The following is a 15,030-nucleotide window of genomic DNA, read 5'->3' as shown; positions in this document are numbered from 1 at the left end:
GATGGACACACTTACTTAGTGGGTTGTGACTTTGTGCAGAGCAAAAGGTGTTCTTTTCCCTCCTAGTTACTGTGCTGGCTGGGTTTCAGCCCCCGGGGCCGCACTGGCCTGGTGCCTTCAGCAGTCGGCAGACTTCACACTGGAACGTGGCAATGTGATGTTAGCAAGGGTCTGCCTAGAAAGTGCTCTATGCACATGAGAATCCTTGGACTCGCTTTCTGATCAGCCCGTGGAGGGGCTGTGACACCATTTGACAGATGGGAATGCTGTGGCCCTGCGAGCTGCTTGAGCTCCTCTGAAGAGTTAGAGGCTCTGAGTGGTCACGGCTCCCTTGCTATCCTGGTCTGTTTCCTGTCTCCGAAATGAAAGCGACAGCTGAGAGGTTTCAGGATCTGTTTTCCCCAAGTGTTTCATCTTTCACTACTTCTCTTCTTTCATTTTTATATTAAGAAACGTACAGACTGGCAATGAGTCCTGTTTGGACCTAAGTGACAATTGGTAGCTCTTACGGACCCCAGGGCTGTCATTCATGTGGCTTGTATTACAGTGGGCTCATTGGGATGCCATCTGAATTGGGAAATGCAGTCATGGTAGAAGAAAACATCAGAAATGAGAAGGTCTGGGTAAATACACAGAGGGTGCCAAAACAATGTATACACATTTTAAGAACGGAAAACTGTATTAAAATTGTAATAATACATACTGATAACAAAAGATGAATACAAGTCATGTTTGACTTCTGCCATTACAAGAGGTGCTCAAAGTGGTTACCATCAGCATCCAGACACTTCTGATTATGGCGAACTACTGCTTGAGCAACGTTGACCAAAGTCCACTTGTGTACGTTTTTTTGGCACCCCTGTTATTAGTATACTAATCTCTTTGTTAGTAGTATCTTCATTTATGTGACCCTCATTTAAAATTAAACATGATTTGTTAAACTTTTACTTCATGTAATGTATGGGTCCCGGAGTCTTAGCCAAAGTCGGTGTTTTTTATGGAAGCATCTGGATATACATTAACATTTTAAAATTGCAACCAGTTAGTTACACCATAAAAGTTAGCAATGTGTGAACTAATTGCTTGCTTGCTAAATCCAGAGCACCTGAGGAAAATTAATTTGAGCTTGAGGAAGTCTTTCCTACAAGAGTAGAAGGAGGCAGAGAGCTCAGCTTATGTGCTGGGAATACATTATTTTATTTGCTCCCTACAGTAATTATATGGGGAAGATGTAATTGGTTCTGTTTTATAGATGAGGATACATCTAAGTTGTCAATCAGGTCTTACAGAAACTTTTTGTAATATTTAAAAGACTTACAATCCACCTAATTTCAGATTCCTACAGAAAGTCACATAAGAAGTAGAATTTGAAAAAAGAAAAACCAACAAAAATGCAGAGAGGGGTAGAAATGAATTGATTAGTAAGATAAACACAGAAATTCTGCCTGTTTTATATGTGGTGCCTTATCCTATTGTTAAACTTTAGATGCAAATTTACCTCAAAGTGTTACATTAGGGAATGCAAAGAGGACAGTGATTAGTTTTAAGGTTGACATTATCCATCAATTTTCAAAAAGACATTTGTTAATGTGACGGGCACAGTTTTCTTTTATTAACTCAGCCCCGAGGTTCCAAAAATCCTTTTGCCTGGAACTTTATGATGGGACAGTGAATAATATGGAAAAAGATATCTTTTCAGCTATATGTGTTATTTGGAATAATAGAACTCGCACTTGTGACATCCTTTATTGTCAGCCAGGTGGAAATTTATAAAGTCATTTTTAAAAATACAGATCGGAGGAAGTTCTGTGGTGATTTGCCTTACATCAGCAAACAATTTAAACAATTCTGTTATCTCGATATGTCATCAAATTGTCATAATATGAGGATAATACCTACCCTTACCTTTCTTTTCACAAATTAATTTTTTAAAAAGTGGTTCCTTAGACTTCCCTGTCAAGACACCCTTTGAGATGCGGTCACATGTTGTGGTGCTTTTTTTTCCATGGTTGTGTATAGATGTCTGCTCTCACAGTCAGTAATTCGTAACATAGCATTCTTTCTGGGTTAGTTCTTTCCTTCTTGTCTTTCCTGGAAATAGCTTCCAGATGGGATTATTTTTTTTGACAAACCTCAAGTCCTTATGTTTTACCATTTTTTGACCTATTATCTCTTTTCATGAATTTCGTTTTTGGCTTAGGTACTGTTTTTAGGATTTTTTTTTTTGTAATACTCTGTACCATATGCTGAAAGTACTTGGCAACTGTTACGAGGCTGCACAATAATTCTGGTAGTTTTGCAGTGCCCTGGACTTCTCTGTCACTCCCAGTTCTTGAAGGACAAAAACCTTCCTATGGTCTAATCCTTCTTTCTTACTCCTTTAGGTTTACTTCGAAGGTAGTAAGAAACGAAGTGATCCTTAGTTTATTCTTTATAATGTCTATTGAAAAAAATAGAAAAAAGACAAACTTTAAAAATTGTTTGAGTTAAAGTAAATTTTTGTAATATTTAATTAGGCTTTTTTTTTTTTGCATTACTCTTGTATATGTTTCTAAATTAAGCCACATGCATTTCACCCATTTAATGTCATGGTTCAAAACAGTGTGTCTGTCGATCAGGCAGCGGGTCTGGCATTTTCCCAGGAGTGCCATTTTTGGGTATACCATCTTTTCTGTACTTGCATGGTGCTTTCTGCCAGCGACCCAGATGCTTAATGATTTGTTGATAAAATGCTTTGAATTATTTGTTTTATGAGACTTGGTGCTAGGGATTTAGATTAAGAGCAACTCAGTTCACTAATATCCTTCTGCTTCCTGTCTTCTCACCGTTTCTGTAAAGAAGGGAGCCTAATAGGTTTTCCTGTAGAATCTTATGTACCATGAGATTGATTTGAGGTGTGTATTTCTCTCTTCAATGTTTGGTCCCACGTTACTTAAGGTACATTTTTCAAAATGTAAATTCTGAGGACTAAGTAACTGTTCTAATGGATCAGCAGAGTTGCTGTGAAGATTAATTGAGTTAAGAGTGTTTGGCTAATATTGTCTGAAGTTCTGGCTTTTGTTGTTGTTATGGTTACTTCTTGCCTTCATCCCTACCCTCTCTTCCCCTCTTTGAATCACTTGCTCTTGATTTTCCGCAGGTTGTTGAGGGAGACAGAAGGTCTATCTCTTGGCCCAAGTTACCAGGTCTGGCTGAATGGTCTCCGAGCCATGTTTCCAGCCACTAAATTGGCTGGCAAATGCTCAGACATACACAGTTTGGCATTCCGGTTGAATTTCACACGGTAGGGAATATGGGACGCAGCAGGCGGGTGAGGAAGTCTGTCAACTAAGGTGAGAGTGGCATTTTGGAGCAAGGGACAGTTTCTCATAGGGGGGATTACAGAAGTAAAAACATTAAAACAAATTAGTGTAAAAACATGAATCAAAAAATTTGTGCCATCCACTCTGTTGTCCACCCTTTCTTTCAGACGTGGTGTGAAATATATTAGCATTCAGGTTGATGATGGACTCGCATAAACTTTATTTAATACGGGGAACATTCACCCTAGTCAACTTTTTAATCTGCCAAGTCATTTCCCAACTACCGAGATTCCAGCTGTGCGTTCTTTACCAGCTTCTCTTACTGCCTTTTCCTGCTGATGGGGATGGAGCTGGGGAAGGTGCTGGCTGAAAGCACGGGGATAAGCTTATGCTTATAAGCTTGTGCAGCAGGGGCTGTGTGGCACAGGTGTTGGAATCAGCTGATCATTTTAAATCATCTCTATCTGATCATACTAAACACAGTTGCAAATGTTTGGTGTTTGCTTAACTTTAACCTGAAACCCCACATGCAATAACTTGGTGTATAAGAAGCATTGCAGTAACAAGAAGAGTAGCTTAATGGTTTTTGCTTCACCACTGAACAGTTTTACTATTATTTATTTATACACACCCACCCATATATGTGTATGTGTGTTTGTACACACATGCGTGTACATCTATAGACATACACACATATGAATTCATTGAATTTTCACAACAACCCTCTGGAAGGGACACTTCTATTTTCATCCCCACTTTTTAGTCAAGAGGCCAAAGCACCGCGTGATTAAGTAACTTACCCAACGTAGCACGTGTAGTGAATGGCACAGATAAACCCCCAAAGCTGGAACACACTCTTAATTACTACTCTGTAGTACTTGGCAGTGTGTAGTCTATAACTGCAAGCAAATAATAATTATCGTAAATAAGTTCAAAGTTATCTTATTGCGAGAGCATCTAAGAAAACTATGTAGTTTTTAAAGTGGGACGTGTTTTCTGTTGCTTAGCACATATGGGCCTGTGTTTGGGATTTGGCTATTTCTGTTTGTTCTATACAGACATTAGTAGTGTGGATGTTTGTGTAACAAATGACCTGTGTGACTCCCTGCAATGTGTCCTGTATTAGTGAGCAGCGAGCCAGTGTGTCCACTGGATGTACCATCTTGCCTCTGGGAGCATGTATCAGCTTACCCCAGAAAGCCTGCATGGTCTTTCACAGCTGCCCTGCAGGTGACTTTGAGGGCCAGGAATTTATCTCAACTACTGAACTCAGGGATGTAATTCATCACCTAGGGCTTCTGTCTCTCCTTAGTAGGTATTGGAAATTAAAGACACTGACTCAGAAATGTTTTCCACACAGCGGCCCATTGGATGAGACTAATCTCTTGGTGGGCAGAGTGTTGGAGTGAAAGTAAAAGAATTTCGTGGACCATTTTATATTACTGCCTTGAGCAGTGCTTGACACATAGGGGCTGTATACTTGTGTAAAGGATTGACAAAAACGATACTTGAAGCTTAGGACAGGAAAATGTGCAGGGAGTATTTGATTTTGATCTTTTTAGAAGGTAAATCCTATTTAAGTGTAGAGGGTGGTACTATTTTGGCTACCTTAGGAAGTCAAGGTCCAATTCCCACACGTAAGTAATAAGGACAGTTGTAAGGATGTGGGAAACTTGGTAATTCTTAAATTTGGTGATTGGATCAATTATACTTCCTTCGGTAGGCTATTAAATTGTCACGACCGCTGAGTGAATTGTGGATTATAAATGTTATTTGTGAATATTCCTCTCCATTCCTTTATCAAGATGGATTGATTATACTTAATAAAATTATTACCATTTGAGATTGGAACAGTCCTCCTGCTCAATTTAGTGATGTGATGGGAAAAAGCAAGGAAATAAATTGTTGAGATACTCCATTTTGGTAATGTTAGGGGGTCTTAAGTTTCCTGAGTCAGAATCCGTGGAGCACACCATTAATATTTATTTTGCTTTAAGTTTGAACTTAGTAGTAGTAATTACCTGTATTTTTTACTTCAGCTATCACAGAAACAGAAAGGTTTAAAGAAAATAAAGGAAAGAATATATTATTAAAGTTCTTTCTTTCTCTCTACTGCTTAGTATCTTTTTGTGACATATTAAAGATGGATCACAACTTGGGCAAAATAGTTTTTACGAGTTTCCATGACTTCCAGTGATTCAATCAAACTGGTTATATATGAGCTACCAACCCACATCATTTGGGCTAAAGTTTGCAATTTTCTGAATAGGTTGGAAAACCTTACTTTTATTAGTTTCCACCCTCCTTAGGTAGCCACAGTCAATTTCACTGGGTTTTATGGGGGATTATTGGCATCCAGCCATGAAGTTCTTTCTGGTCCACAAGGAAGTCTTGAAAAATTATTTCTGCACTTTGGCATGTTACAATCAGAAGCATATATGTTCCCTTTCAGCCAAGATGGGAACTGCTTTTTGTGTTTTTAAAACTTATAGGCAGTCCTCTCTGTAAGTGACAGGTTATAGGACCATTTATATTGGGTATCTTTTTCATTCTTCGTATACTTGATACAGCTATAGTTTTTTGCTTTAGGAAATATAGATGAACTTTGGGTTTCTGTGTTTATTTTAGCATATACTTTCAGAGATAAAACTTATTTAAATTTTTAATAAAGTTTTAATGCAGTTTAGTATTTTCAGTTCATAAAATGAATGTGAACTGAGGTTCTCCAAATCGCAGTTGTAATTTGGCTGCACTGAATTACTAAACATAAAGTAAAATTTCACATTTGAAGATAAAGCAAGGAAATGTAATATGCTATACCTGTAAAATTTTGCCACGTATGAAATCACTTTGTATCATATTGTAAATTTTGAATTCAAATTCCAAATTAATCATGAAGAGAATAATTAACTGACAAATATATCTGATTTTATGACTATTACTGTACAAAGTCTGCTTTTGACCATAAAGTATCCAGCCAGGTTAGCTTTAGGAATTCGAGGCCGTGAGGACCAAGTCTTGCCTGCACACTGCCACCACGTATGTCCTCCCAGCTCATGGGAAGGAGACCATGCTGGGAGTCTCCTGAAGGATAAACTGAAGAGAGCAGAACTTGTAGTTAAAAGCGGTGGAGTGGATATGTGCTAATCAGTGCTTGCTGCCATAATGCCTCTATAAGTATGGCAAAGAACAAAAAGGAATAAAGTCATGCGACCAGAGAGAAGAGGAGACGTACATGTTTCCCTGAAAATAAGACCTAGCCGGACCATCATCTCTAATACATCTTTTGGAGCAAAAATTAATATAAGACCCAGTATTATATTATATTATATTATATTATATTATATTATATTATATTATATTATATTATATTAGCAGGTCTTATATTATAGTAAAATAATACCGGGTCTTATATTAATTTTTGCTCCAAAAGATGTATTAAAGCTGATGGTCCGGGTAGGTCTTATTTTCGGGGAAACACAGTAGCTATAGATAGGCAAGACATCACATGTTGGAAGATGGTGGTGCAGTGGTTACTACTGAGGGGACCAGAGCAGGGGGTGATGGCAAGAGGCTTCCTGATGCACCTTCCAGAATTTGCCAACCCCCTGACTTAGAGTCACCAGTAACTGTCTGAGGTTGGATCAGTGGGAAGTGGGAGAAGTTTGGGATTAAAGACTGGGAGTTTAGTTTGGTTGAGATCTGTAAACAGCATACTTTGATGCCCTTCTTCCCCATCCGCACAGGAGAACAGAGATTTATATATTCTCTAGGGAAATGGGACTGTGACTTGGGGTCCCTGGTCCAGACAGGATGGCAAAGTTCTGGTTTGACATCAGGAAGATTAAGGGACTCCAGGACTGTCCCAGAATTCCTGAAGCTCCAAATCAGTGGATGCTTTTGGGAGTACAGTATAGTTACAGCATGGAAATGCTTACCTATTTTGAGCCCATCAGTTGGCAGGTGGCACCCAAGCTCATAGAACTTGAGCGTTTCATGACCTCATTTTGAAATGCGAGGGGCTGCCAGCATCCAGGTATTTGAGGAAACCCTCCATCTTTGATGTTGTACCAAACAAGCAACAGGAAAAAAGAATTTAAGTGAAATAGAGGAAAATAATTTATAATATGGTAAATATCCTCAAAGAGATGGGAAAATATTTACATCTTTGAAACAAGAACAGAATGCAATAAAAAAATATCAGATTTGGAGAATAAGAAAGATATCTTGGAAATTAGCAGTATGATATCGGAAAGAAAAAACTGGATAGAGACTGGATAGATTGATATAGGAGAGGTAAATCCTTAATTACTGTAATAAAAATTCTGTAAATAATGTCTGACTTATCTAGAAATAGTATAAGCGAAGTATTTAGAAATACATAAATGAATGTCAGAACAAATAGATAACAGAAGACATGGGTGGTCCCTTGAAAGCATGACTGAGTCAGGACTGCTGCATTTTTAACTATGCATTTATGACTTTGATAAAAATTGGGAAATAGTATAATGGGAGATTTACTTTGGAAATCATTTTGTTGAGAAATTTTATCGACACTGTAGAAAATGTTGTGCAATATGACTTTCGGCAATTACATAAACCTCTGTGAACGATAGGGTGTCCTACATTTTTTCAGTAGCTGTCTTTTCTCAGCACCTATTTCTTGCTGCTGTTAGGCATGGTTATCCTAACATTTCTTAGACCTTCTGCCAGGCCTGACAAGCTTTGTGGCTTTAGAAATCATTTAATGTGCATGTGAATTGTAAATATCCAAATTCATTTGAGACAAATTTCTCCTCACATGACAGCCACGTACTTTCTGTATTGCTGGTGGTTATGAGAATGTTTTCTCTTAGGCATTTCACACATTATAGTATCTTTAGCTCACTAGCGATGAAATACAAATTAAGGATCTGAGAATTCCGAATGAGTGCCAAGAGTGAGCGGACCTTCAAGCTGAAAAGGTTGCTTTCCAGCATCGCCTGACTTATAAATGATTTTTAGAGGTAAGTGGCCTCCTTCTGCCCTTCCCACTCAAAACCATGGATGGCTGTTGTGGCAACATGGACCTTCACGGAATTTTAGAGCTGGAAGATGCTTTAAGGGACCACCTAGTCAACTTTCTTTGCTCATTGAGGAAACTCAGTCAAAGAGGCAGGAAAGGACTTTCCAAAGATTAAATAGTAATCCCAAACTTGGCATTCTTTCTGCGGCTCTGGGCTTCTTGCGCTTCAAGGAAATGTCTCAAAACTCACTTTCCTTCAAATCTCATTCTGTTGTTGATGGGTGCCTGGTGAATTTGTGTCTCAAAACAAATACTTTCACAGATTTCCAGAAATTTTCTGCTGGGGCTGTTGGGGTATATGAATTTCTTGGAGTTATTTAATTTTACATTTACTGTGTGAAGTGTAGGGGGTTTTATTACTAAACTGAAAGAGACATGACACATACCTGTGGATTACAACAGACAGGCCATGGGCATGGAGTCTTAAGTTTTAGGGTAAACAGGAAGAGGGTCAGGGAGAGGGGGAATGGGAGGAGGAAGAACAGAGCAGGGGTGCGAGGACTATTTCCTTCCTGTTATTTTCCTTTTGGTAACTGGAGCTGCTGAACTGAACTTGCCAGAAACGGTCTTCATTTGTGTGAGAGTAAAACTGTGGTATTCAGTCTTCCAGAGCAATCCTAGAAGTGCAAGTAGGACCTGCTGACTGCCGTCGAGGTTCTGCAAAATTTGATTTATATGCCATCTCTGAAGTGTTTTCTGCTGACCCGGCCTCTCTGCATTGTCCATTGGCCTTCTAACTCCAGGCCTGGCCGCTCCCCTCTCTGGCTCCCCTCTCCTTTTTTCTCGGAGTGTTGTGGATGTTAAGGTTGGCTGAGTAAAGCGACTCACAGTAAGGTGTTAATGAGTACTCTGTGACTCCTCCTGCTGGGTATGTGCGTGTATTCATAGAGCTATTGCAGAAATAAGATGCGACACATCTCACACTTGTCTATGAGGGAGACCATTTCATGGATGGTGGAGATGCCTGACCACTGCGCTGTACACCTGAAGCTGGAGCTGAACAATAATGAATGTCAATGATAATTTAATATATATACATACATATATATATGTATGTATATATATATATATATATATATATATATATATATATATATAGTCACAGGATGTGGAGTACAGCATAGGGAATAGAGTCAGTGGAACTGTAACAGCCATATACGAGGTCAGAGGGGTAGTAGATTGGGAGTGGGGGGTTATCACTTTGTGAGGAGTGTAAATGTCTAACTATTGCATTGTTTTGTACAGCTGAAACTAAAAAAAAAAAAAAAAAAGATGGGACGCATCTCCAATTGGTAGGTAGAAATAGGAGTGTAATATATTTTGTAATCCTGCCTGCCTAGTATCCTCACTTTGCAAGCCTCGGGCTCAGTGGCTTGAAGATAACTTTTTCTGGAAAAAGTGGGAGAGTTTTCATCATTATCAGGACTATGTCAAGAATATTTCATAGTTGAACTATATGATAGCTATTAAACTATTTAAATGTCCCCCAAGAATTTCTTCTTCCACAGTTGTTTTGTACTAAAACTAATGAAATGAAGATTTTTATTTATTGTAAACATGACTTTTCAATTTAATAATTCTGTTTTGAATCATCTTTCTTTTAGAACCTTTTTTTTTTTTTACTTTTTCTCAGTAAAACTGTGTTCAATCCATTGAAAACAGAATATAAGTGTTTCTTTGTACATCAAATGTTGATATCTCATGACAGTTATCATTCTTTATTCTCATCACCCTCCTCCCCCCTTTTTAAAAAGCCATGGACCCCTTTAGCAGTTTGGTGAATAAAAAAAAAATGCATAAAATAAAATATGTAGCATTACAAAGGAAAACCAATTCTATAGAAATTTAGTTACAAAATACTTACGAAGCCCGTGATAGAGTAATATTTGTTTGTTGGTTAGTGCGTTCAGTGACAAGATCCAACAGTGGGTCTGGTAGCTGTTGTACTGTCCTGAGATGATGATGGGCCAAGTGATTTTTTTCAGCTGAAATGTGATATGAAAAGGGCTGTGATTTTTGTTGCTGACACAGTCAAAAGAACTACTAATAGTGTGCTTTGTGACTTACGTTTGTTAATAGCAGGGGAAGCACATTTCTGTTAATGGTTAGTGAAAACTAATTTTTTTCCTGTCCAGGTTCATGGACCCCCGGCCTTGTTAACAACCCCTGCTGAAGTTAATGGCTTGAAATGAACATTTGTTTCCTTAGAGCTTGGCAGTGACAGCCGTGTGCCACAAAGACTGTTTTTATAGAGACAACAATTTGAGATGGAAATAACTCTTTGATGAGTCAGGCTCTGTACTGGGCAACGTCAATAAAACGGATGAATGCTATGGCCATGATGCCCAGCTTCTGGGACGTCCAGAAACACAGACATCAAAGTGTAGAACGTACACGCAGTTGTTTAATTGCCGAGGGGATGAATGTGCTGCAGTGCTGGGAGAGTCTCCCGATGGGCCTTTCCCTGGCCTGAGAGGGGCGCTAGTGGGGAGGGAGGCCTTAAAGAAGCCATATCTAAGTGGACATCAGAAGAGGATGGAGGACGTTGGCTGAGGCCAGAGCCCGTGTGCAGGTCCCGAGTAGGGCAGACCTTGGCCTTCTGGAAATGCTGAATGAGGACAGAGATTGGGAGTGAAGTGAGCAGCGGGCTATGTGTTGAGGTTGGCAGAAAGATGTACAGTTTGCGTGTTGACTCGATAGTATTTTTAATCCAGGTTGAAGAGGCCGTTTACCTTTCAGCTTGATGGCATGTATTTAGTATATTAATGGATGGCTCCCTAAGAGCTTTAGAGATTCGTTTGGAATATGTAAGCTGAAAAATTGATTGCAAAATTTAGGAAAACAAGCTCGCTGGCGAGAGCTAGATACTGAGGAACATTTAAAAAAATTGTTTAATTTCTGAACATTTTTCCTCACCCAAAGTTTCATTTGGCTCGAATGGAAGAAAAACCTGAAGTGAAGAAGAGCTTGGCTTCTCTGCATTATTCTAAGCAATGTGAACAGCAGTGTTTGTAGAAATGCATACCTCCCTGTTCCTAGGCAGATCAGTGCTGTCACACGTCAGGATGTCAGGATTTTAAAGTGACAGGCTGCAAGGCTTGGCAGAAGCTCAGACAGAGCAGACCAGGATTGGGTGTGCACAGAAGCAGGAATGTCACCATTCTGGTCGGGGCAGTTGGGAGGGACGCCTCTCTCCACGGTTCCCATACTGTTTCACTTTGTTTTTCAATTTGACTCCATCAAAGCACGTCCAGCATAACTTTGTGACTTTAGAAATCATGCATGGTTGGTTCGTGAATCTCAACGGCCTTTGGAGGACATGCTGAGCCAACGAGAAATGGAAGTGACATCTGATTCCACACATGGAGACGTCCAAGAGCCACAGGCAGGTAAAGAAGGCTCGCTTAGAATGCCGTGGTTACTTAACCTTTGGTCCATTGGTTGTAGAAGGGAAACCTAGGCATGACTCAACAGATTCTAAATGATTTCGTACTCTGGTTGACCTTGGCATTTTTTACAAAATGTTTTCTCTTAATATTATGAAAGAAGTAAGTTACGTGTGAAGAATCTTACAATGTCAGTTATTAACCTCCTTTTGGAGATGTGTTCTCCTTACTAGCCTTGTAGATCTTTTAGTTCAGGGCCACTGTCCGCCTCAGAGCCTAGCACAGGGCCTGGCACTTAATGCATCCTTGTCCCGTATGAATGGATCGGTCCTGATGTCTAACGATACTCTAAAAATTATTCTGTCACTCCTCTGTGATACAAGGAGATTTGCCCTAAAGTGTTTATGTTGTATGAAACACAGATGGGAATAGAAATTACCTGCCCCCCAAACTATAAATGGGTTAATGAGTTGTAACCATGTTCCAAACCTCCGACATTGAGTCATGAATTAGCATTGGTGGACTCCTGCCTTCACTTAATTTGTCCATTCCTCTCTTGGTTTGTTCACTCACTCACATGTCATTTATTGCATAACTGTTGGTGCCAAGTTCTGTGATAGACTGCTGGGAAACAAAGACAAACAAGGCAAGATCCCTGCTTATAGGCCCTTGAACACAGCAATTCAATGCAGTGTGGTAAGAGGTGTGGTAGTGGCACGTAATAGGTGCTGTGGGTCCACAGGTTAGGAGAGATTCACTCCTGGAGGTTTGGTCTTCTTTGGAAGGTCAGGGAATGTTTCTCAGAGGAGGGACCTTAGAGGTGGCAGAGGAGAGAATGGAAGGGAGGGATTCCAGGCCGAGGAGAAAGTGTGTGTAAAGCCAAAGGTGTGGTGGGTGAATCACATGGTGAGAGGCCATTTCTGTATGTATAATGCACCTTCTGTCTCTCTGCCCATCGCCCCACCTGTGTCTGGCTTGTAGCTCCAGGAACACCCTCTTTTCTCTGCCTGGAATACCGCCCCTCCAGCTCTTGGCTGCTCCCTTCTACTCTTTCTGGGGTTGGGCATCAGATTAAATTGCATCTCTTCCAAGATGCCTGTCCTGACTACCCATCTGAAATAGATTTCGTCCTATTAGCTCCGACACCCACCTCTCCTGTTGCTCGCTTCAGCACAGTTGGCACGATGCTAATTGCTTTGTTTACTTTGTTGTTGGTAGGTCTCCAGACTGTGATCTCTGGAAGTGTAGGGGCCAAGATTTTCTTGTTTACTGCTCTGTCTGTAGTGCCTGACACAACCGCTGGCCTGTAGGGGTGATGGATCCTTGGAGTGAATGAATGAATGAATGAATGAATGAATGAATGAATAGAAAGATGTCGTTTTTAAAAAACACTCAATGGATTTGCTATTCCAGTTTATTCCTTGAAGTTTCAGCGAATTCTTAACTAGGTCCTTAAATCTCAGCTAAGGATTTTATTCAAGACCTTTGGGTATTACCTTGAGGTAAAAGAAAGTGAGAGTTACTTGGCTCTTGGAAGGAATGACTTGAAAAACCTAAGGATTCTTTAAATTGCATACATACGTAGGGATGAGAGAAATTCTACTGAGAATACTTAATACTGTTATAAACAAAAGAGAAATTCATGAATTTAAAGAAAATTGAATGAAGAGTGTCATTACATTGAATTATTCTTCACTGTAATTTTGTAAAATTATTTATTACAGTATATTTTTATTTGTACTTCTCAGTTCTCTGACATCTTCTGATGATTTTGATGATATATTCTTATCTGAGCTCTGAAACCTTATTCTTATAATTAGTATCATTATTTAAACCCTTTATCTTATATGAATTAGTGATGTTCTCACACTGATAATGTTCTTTTTAACACAATATTCATATAACAGACATTCTTCATCTCTGAGCTCAATTTCATTGCCATTTCCCCCCACCCCTTCTGTCAGTTTTTATAGCTCATCAAATGGCTTCATTTCAACTCCATCTTAGCCACACTTACATTTTTCTTACACATATCACATATAGCACAAGACATTTTACTATAAGATATAATCAGTGGATCGTTTTTGTCATGTTGAAAAGATTATACAACAAAATTTATTTTGTAAACTCTATAGTAATGGCATGTGGAGAATGTTATGTACAATGGCATATTGAAAGAAACGAAAATCTAAAATGGCATATTGAAAGGAAGGTAGATCGCTCAAATGAGTATGATTGTTTTTCCCACTTGGTCTTCTCCAAGTGAAAATTCCCTGCATAGATCGCTTAATCCCAAAGGGCTTCAGCCAGAGGATGGGTGATTGGCACATTCTGAAATGTTCATTGGCGGAATGTCGTGCTCTTGGCTTCTGACTCCAACGTTTTGTTCTCTTTTTGGAGACATGGGAAACAATACACTCATACATAACCCGGAAGGTAAAACTTTGGTTATTGCTATTTGTGAAGACAACGTTTTGTTTGTTTCATTCATTCATTCGGTAAATATTTATTTCCCTCCTTCTCTGTGCCAGCCACTATGCTAGTCACTAGGCATTTATATATATATAAATATTATATTTATAAAGTAAATATATAAAAATATATAATATATATATTATATATATAATATAATATAAATTATTATATTATAATATAAATATAATATATAAAATATTATATTTATATTGTAATATATATAATAAATATATATTAAATATATATATATTTAATGACCAACATTTGCATTATTTTAGAGTAAACTGTTTTAGGAGAGGACTATGTGAAAGAAGTCATGTGTCAGCAGAAAAATATTATTTGGTCCATTGGCTCATTATTTTATTTTTTTCACAATTGCTGCTGGTGAGAACATGATGATTTGAACTTCTGATATCATTGCTAGTGTTGGATTTCTGTGCTTGGGTCGTGTGCTGTGGAGGCAAAAGACGTTTGGGGAGTTGTCATTTCACCGGAACGCTGCACCTGTTGCTGGCTATTCTTGCATATGAAATTCACAGCCTAGAGTCACTTGCTTTCATTTCCTTTTCCTGCCCCCTCTTTCCGGTGCGGAGGGGGTCGGGTTAGTAACTCCCGTGAAGAGGAACCACCTTGTTCCTTCAGGGCTATGATTTTAATGCCCTTGGGAGTGGCATTGTGGGGTTCTTTTTTCGTTCTGTTGCTGAAAGCCTCATCTGAGAGGCCTCAGGTTCTCAGGCTTGTGTTTGTGCCAGCTGGGGACTGCGGTGGGGGTGGGACCAGCTTTCAGCAGCTGCTGCTGCTA

The 15,030-nt window shown here is 39.1% G+C and overlaps 1 protein-coding gene across 5 annotated transcripts in view; it reads left to right on the top strand.

Moving 5' to 3' along the window:
- Positions 1-15,030, top strand: part of UTRN (utrophin) — a 463,108-nt gene that overhangs the window by 28,521 nt on the left and 419,557 nt on the right. The window contains exon 1 of one of the 5 annotated variants that reach the window (XM_088795416.1): positions 11,613-11,756. The exons of the other annotated variants lie outside the window; for them this stretch is intronic. Within the exon in view, the coding sequence (XP_088651542.1) occupies positions 11,687-11,756 (70 nt within the window). The 5' untranslated portion in view covers positions 11,613-11,686. Of the gene's footprint in view, positions 1-11,612; positions 11,757-15,030 lie in introns of those variants that run through there. 5 annotated transcript variants of the gene reach the window in all.

Source organism: Rhinolophus sinicus, chromosome 2, assembly GCF_057876585.1.
Source record: "Rhinolophus sinicus isolate RSI-liver-muscle chromosome 2, RSI-T2T, whole genome shotgun sequence".
NCBI classification, from domain to species: domain Eukaryota; kingdom Metazoa; phylum Chordata; class Mammalia; order Chiroptera; family Rhinolophidae; genus Rhinolophus; species Rhinolophus sinicus.
This window is presented reverse-complemented; position numbering and strand designations above follow the sequence as displayed.